Source organism: Ammospiza caudacuta, chromosome 7 (genome assembly GCF_027887145.1).
Source record: "Ammospiza caudacuta isolate bAmmCau1 chromosome 7, bAmmCau1.pri, whole genome shotgun sequence".
Lineage (NCBI taxonomy): Eukaryota > Metazoa > Chordata > Aves > Passeriformes > Passerellidae > Ammospiza > Ammospiza caudacuta.
The window spans coordinates 1,526,292-1,532,872 of record NC_080599.1 but is presented as its reverse complement, the minus strand read 5'-3'; the positions used below and the strand labels follow the sequence as shown (position 1 = coordinate 1,532,872).

At 49.7% G+C, this 6,581-nt stretch overlaps 1 protein-coding gene across 1 annotated transcript; it reads right to left on the bottom strand.

Moving 5' to 3' along the window:
- Positions 1 to 1,712: 1,712 nt before the first annotated feature.
- LOC131560148 (olfactory receptor 14A16-like) lies at positions 1,713 to 6,290 on the bottom strand. The gene is made up of 3 exons (XM_058808814.1): positions 5,394 to 6,290; positions 5,243 to 5,268; positions 1,713 to 1,866 (listed from the first exon to the last, which is right to left on the bottom strand). The coding sequence occupies exons 1-3, from the start codon at positions 6,288 to 6,290 to the stop codon at positions 1,713 to 1,715; spliced, it is 1,077 nt and encodes a 358-aa protein (XP_058664797.1).
- Positions 6,291 to 6,581: the final 291 nt, after the last annotated feature.

Below are 6,581 nucleotides of genomic sequence, written 5' to 3'. Positions count from 1 at the left end.
ATAATGTTTTCCCTTCCCCTTATGGTAACACCAGGTGATGATATTACACATAACATGTAAATTAACTGAATTTGAATGAATTGGCTGTCACAATTAGAGATTTGATCAAATTACAGCAACCACTGCAGTCGTTCTTATTGGCTTTGTGAACACAGCAGGGGCTGCTATCAAACATATTAAATGATCAGAAATTGATAATTGATGCACTTTGTGCTACACAAAACAATGTTTCTTTGGCTGTATCCAGGCACAACTGTGGATGCAGCCAATTTCTGCTTCAATTATAAGAGAAGGTGAAGAAGGCACTTTTCCCACTGAAATTTGGAAATTAATTTGGGACAGTACCACTGACTTTGCAAGAGAATTCCAATCCTGGTGGAACCTAGTGAAATTTGACCTGTGACCCCATTTTAAATACAGATACAGTTTTTGTGTTAACCATACGCAATGCCTCAGAGCGTTTGATTTTCCCTGTTATAGCATTAGAACTGAATTACGACAGAGCTATTCTCTATCTTTCCAAACATAGAGAATGGGCCTGTCAAATTGGTGAGAAATAGCAAACTGTTAATTTGGAATCTTGTATTGTCTGAGAACAACAAGGGCTCATCTGTGAAAGCAATGCAATCATAGATCAAATATTTGTTTAGATATAGAGCAAAATATCTGTCATTTTGAGATTTGTCCTAATGAGGCTTTTGAAACAGTTCTTATATACATAGGCAGTAGATGTATATGTTTTAGAAACATTTCTGATTTTGTGCTCATATAAAATGTTATAGTAGATCCTAAAAATCATTTAAATTTCTGTGCTTGAAACTTTACTAAGATTTCAGGATGTGATTTTTTTTTTTCTTGTGAAGCTGCAGTCACTTCTCACTACCTATTGCAATCTAACTACACACTGATTCACAAACTGATGCCTACTCCTATTGAGATGGATCTGACTTTGGTAAGACAACTGCTGCTCCTTGGTTGAAATCCTGGAGAAAATCAAGGAAAGCAAACAGAAGACCCTGGTGACTGTTCATCACAATGTAAGACAGATACATCGTGTCATGGAAGGAGTGGAGAAAGATGCCAAGCACAAGTGGTGGGATACTCTTTTGGGTGGTCTCCTTCTGCCACAGGTGTCTTGAACAGTGTGTGTCATCCCATTGTTATCCTTTCGATTTTAATTCATTTTGATGCTATTTTATCAGCAATCCTAGTCGTTATGAATTAGAAGATGGTGAAACAGCTGACAAGATTGATGTGTATAGTTAATGCACACAATTTGGCTGATGTCCCCTGCACTGTGGAAATCCCCAAGACATTTGACACAAAGCAATTTTGAAACAAGCATATGTGTTTTACAGTAATCCTGATTTTCTTTTATGAGTTTGTGAAAATTACTTTGGATTTTTAGTGTATTGTTTTAGAAAATTATTTTAAAGTTAATGCTTATATTATGATTTGTTTATTGCTTTTGCTTTTGATTTTTTGTGATTTGTATTAATCATTTTTTGAAATTGTTATAAAAATAATATTGTTTTAATTAATCAACCGTTTGTGAAAATTGTTATGATAATCAATATTAATTATGTTTGTTTATTGTCTCCCTTTTCCCCTTTCTTTTTCCTATCCTTTCTTTTCCTCCTTTTCTCTTTTTTCTCTCTCTGTCATACTGTCTCTACTTTTCTGGGTATGCTACCAACGTATGGCAAGACTGATCAGCGACACTCCAGAGACTTGCTGATGAAGTTCCCTTCCAGACAATCGTGAGTCATGGGGTTGTTGAGAGTCTGTCCCAATTTTCCCTCATCTGCCTCACGATCATCCTTGAGAGACCACTGAAGAGAAGACCCCCCCCGTCTATATCTGGCTCTGAAGGAGAAAAGTCACACGCCACAGGCTCCAAGATCTGAAAGCTCAGTTTTGAGCTATTGTTTTCACAAGCGTGTTTGCTGTATGCTAAGAACAGGGCACCATGCCCCGTTTGCAACAATAGCAGCTTTGGAAGCTGTCCCACCTCTCGGCCTGGCTGGACTTCTCCTGAGTTCCAGTTGGTCTCCCACAGAAGACCCTCATCTGTTTTACAACCACCATGACAGACAGACGGAGATGTGAGAAGCTTTTCCATCAAGGACTGAGACATGAAACTCCTAAAAAGGCTCCTCTGCTCCTTCCAAGGACTGGGACTGAAACACCCAGCCCGGGGGAGGTGTGTGGGGAGGCAAGCTGACCGAAGCGAGATGCATGCCTGCAGATTGTGACCACTGGACCAAGAATACAATGGCTCTCATTTACTGCTGAGAACATGGACTACCTGTTACATCTGTTCCCCCCCCCACAATTTTCAGTAATAAAAACCTCTGAGTTAGCTACAGCCTTTGAGATCTCCCCAGCGTAGCAGGCGGACCCTCGGCTGGACTGCACCAAAGGACTTCGTCTCTGCCTTGGTAGCTATATCCCCTCTCCTTCTCTCTCTCTCTCATCTCTCTTTCTCTCTCTTTTTCTCTCCCTTAATCCCTCTATTGCATTTTTGCTGTAGTTATTTCAATAAAACTGCATTTGTTTTGACTGTCACTGCAAACCCCCTTGTACCGTGTTGGTGTTTTGCACTCTGATATCATTCCTACGAACCATCAGGTCATCTGTCCACTAGGACAGACCCTGACACCATGGAACCAAGGGTCCCTGGAGACACTGCAGGATCTTGTGTCACCAGGGCTCCATTGTGACACTGCAGCACCAAGGAAATAATTGTGGCACTCTGCAGCCTCAGGGAACCAAGAGACCACTGTGACCCTGCAGGGCCTTTAAGAACCATGCAGAGCATTGTGACAGAGCAGGACCTGGTGTCAGGATGGGGCCATTATGACACTGCAGGGCCCCATGGCACCAAGAGTCCAGGGCTGCTCCTCAGGGACTCCTGGAATGAAGGAAACATGTTTGACTTCATGGTGGCCCTTGGGACCAAGAGGCCATTGTGACACTGGGTAAGCAAGGAGAGCATTTCTGCACTGACAGACTTCATGGAACCAATGATCCACTATAACACTGCAGGGCCCAAGGATCCAAGCGACTTTGTGACACCGAAGGGGCCCCATGGAATGAAAGGGACATGGTGATACTGAGAGGTCTCATGGAATCATGAAGACCATTGTGACACTCTGGGACCTCATGGAACCCTCATGACACCAAGTTGGCTGGGAGTTTTGATCTGCTGGATGGTAGGAGGGCTCTGCACAGGGCCCTGGACAGGCTGGAACCAGGGCCCAAATCCAACAAGGTGAGGTTTAACAAGTCCAAGTGCCAGGTTCTGCACTTTGGCCACAACAACCCCTGCAGCACTACAGGCTGGGGACAGAGTGGCTGGAGAGCAGGCAGGCAGAAAGGGACCTGCAGGGACTGATGGACAGCAGGCTGGGCATGAACCAGCAGTGTTCCCAGGGAGCCAAGAAGGGCCAATGGCTCCTGGCCTGGATCAGGAATGGTGTGGCCAGCAGGAGCAGGGCAGTGATTCTTCCCCTGGGCTCAGCACTGGTTGGGCAGTGCTGTGTCCAGTTCTGGGCCTCCCAATTCAGGAAGGATGTGGAGGGGCTGGAGAGTCTCCAGAGAAGGGCAAAAAGGCTGAGGAGTGGTCTGGAACATAAGTGGTGTGAGGAGTGGCTTAGGGAGCTGGGGTGGTTTATCCTGGAGAAGTGGATGCTCAGAAGAGACAAGGCAGTCTCTGGGCACAGGTTGGACTTGTTGATCCCCAAAGCCTTTTCCAGCCTGCTGATTCTGGGATTCTCTAAAACCACCCTTGGAGCAGTTGCAGAATGAGCCCTGGGCCTCCTCTTCAGGAGCTCCAGCAGCCCAGGTCCCTCAGCTTCTCCTGCCAGCCCCAAAGCCCATCCTGTCAGTCCTGCAGAGCCTCTGCAGCTCCTCCTCACTGCCCAGAACAGGGAGCCCCAGAGCCAGACACAGCAGCCCAGATGTGCCCCCCTGGCCTGGGGAGCGTCTGGCAAGGGAGCAGCACCAGGCACTGCAGGAGCCTGCAGACAATTCCTGCAGCACTTATAGGATGATCCTGCTGCCCAAGGGATGTTTCCATGGTGCCAAGTCAGGAACTGCAATGGGGAGTGGGGTCAGAGAGGAAAGGGCAAACAGGGAAGGGCTGTTTGCAGGGCAGGGAACTGGGGAGGGAAATAGGAAGAAATTTAAAGCAGGCAAAGAGTAGAGAAAGCAAAGGTGAAACCACGGAAATGCTCAGGGCAGTTTGGGGGTGGCTGCCAGGCAGCCCTGGGTCTGAGCAAACAGCATCTGCAGTGGGACAGGAAACTCCCAGCTGATGGGAACAAACTTTCTGGCTGACTGCAGAGGCCAGGACAAAGCTGAGTGGTTTCTCTGCTGTCCCCCAGCCCTTGCTGGCCCCAGGGGCTGATGGCATTTGTGCTCCCTCAGGTTCACGTCCCCACACCAACAGCATGGGGGTGCTCCCGCTGCTCTGTGCAATGCAAACAGGGGCTGCTGAGCCAGTGCTGCTGTGTCTGTGCCTGCAAGGATGGGGCACCTGTGTGAGCTGAGGGAGAGGCCACGCCTGAAGAGGGGGGATGTTGTTGGCAGCTCCATGAGGACGCTCTGGGACGCTGCCTTGGGCTGTCCAGCGCACTGTGGATGGATCAGCCCCTGCTCTGCTGCTCCTTCCCCTCTGCCCCAGGGCCCTTGCAGAGCCCCAGCCATGCTGTTTGCCCCCAGCCTGCCCACGGCCAGCCTGGGGTTGCTCACGGGGCTTTTCTGTGCTGAGCATTGGCCTGGGTGTGTTCTTGCAAGAGCCTGGGCAAAGAGCCTGGAGCCCCCAGGCCCTGGGCTGAGGCGTCAGCGCTGCCCCAGCAGTGCCCATGGCCTGTCCCTGCTGCAGCCCCGGCACTGCCACCCCCAGAACTGTGCCTGGCCCCAAGAGCACTCAGGCCCTGCAGGAACACCAGGGCCACCAGGGCAGCGGGGCAGGGCCATGGCAGCAGCACTGGCAACACCAAGTGCTGCTGCTGCTGGGCACAGCTGCTGGGCCAGCCCTGATCTGCCCCCAGCTCTGCACACAGACATTGCTGCTGCAGCTCCACAGAAGGCAACAAAAGGGCATCTCTGCAGAAAGCTTTGCTCGGAGATTCTTTAGATCCTTTAAAGCCACTGAGAGTGCAGCCCATCATTGACACAGTCTGTGGGCACAGGGAAGGTGGAGAGAAACAAAATGAGAGATGGCACAAAGAATGACATTTCTTTGTGGACAATATGATAAAACTAATATAAAGAAAAAAAAAAGCCTCTATCAAGCCATCAATTACATTATTTTTATTTCACGTCATTTGTAGAATTTGGCCAGCAGTTTAATGTCTCTGAAATCATCCAGTCATCAGTCTTCTCACTGCAGCCTTGAGCTCCTGGTTCCTCAGACTGTAGATGAGGGGGTTCATGGCTGCAGGCACCACTGAGTACAGAACTGACAGGGCCAGATCCAGGGATGGGGAGGACATGGAGGAGGGCTTCATGTAGGCAAATATGGCAGTGCTGATGAACACAGACACCACAGCAAGGTGAGGGAGGCAGGTGGAAAAAGCTTTGTGCCATCCCTGCTCAGAGGGGATACTCAGCACAGCCCTGAAGATCTGCACATATGAGAAAACAATGAACACAAAACAGCAAAGTGCTAAACAGCAAGTAACAACAAGATATCCAAATTCCCTGTTGGAGTTAGTGTGTGAGCAGGAGAACTTGAGGATTTGGGGCACGTCACAGAAGAACTGGTCCAGATCATTGCCATGGCACAGGGGTAGGGAAAATGTATTGGCTGTGTGCATGAGAGCATTGAGAAAGCCACCGGCCCATGCAGCTGCTGCCATGTGGGCACAAGCTCTGCTGCCCAGGACGGTCCCATAGTGCAGGGGTTTGCAGATGGACACATAGCGGTCATAGCACATGATGGTCAGGAGGAAATACTCTGCTGAGATGAAGAACACAAAGAAAAAGAGCTGAGCAGCACATCCTGAGTAGGAGATGTCCCTGGTGTCCCAGAGGGAATTGTGCATGGCTTTGGGGACAGTGGTGCAGATGGAGCCCAGGTCAGTGAGGGCCAGGTTGAGCAGGAAGAAGAACATAGGCGTGTGCAGGTGATGGCTGCAGGCTACGGCGCTGATGATGAGGCCGTTGCCCAGGAGGGCAGCCAGGGAGATGCCCAGCAAGAGGCAGAAGTGCAGGAGCTGCAGCTGCCACGTGTCTGCCAATGCCAGCAGGAGGAAGTGACTGATGGAGCTGCTGTTGGACATTTGCTTGCCTTGGCATTTGGATCTGTAAAAAAAGTAATGATGGAATATTTGTGCTTGGAGAGGACCTTAAATATCCCAGCACAGCTTGGGGGCACATTCCACACACTCTCTACCCAGGGCTCTGCTGCCTGGAGCGGTCCCTGCCAGCAACTGCTTCCCTGTGCCCAGGGCTGGTCCCTGCCAGTCCTGCAAGAACCCAGCCCAGCCCTGGGGGCTCAGCTCTGCCCTGCAGACCCCTCCCAGCTCTGGCACTGTCCAGGGGCAGCTCTGGACCTGCAGGCTCTGATGGCA

Bases quoted from the DNA above. Each gene is read 5' to 3' on its own strand.
- LOC131560148 (XM_058808814.1), bottom strand. From the start codon at position 6,290: ATGTCCAACAGCAGCTCCATCAGTCACTTCCTCCTGCTGGCATTGGCA. The intron at 5,269-5,393 runs GTGAGAAGACTG...TCTTTATATTAG, and splicing joins ACCAGGAGCTCAAGGCTGCA to TTTTATCATATTGTCCACAA. The intron at 1,867-5,242 runs GTCATTCTTTGT...TTTCTCCTTCAG, and splicing joins CATATTGTCCACAAAGAAAT to AGCCAGATATAGACGGGGGG.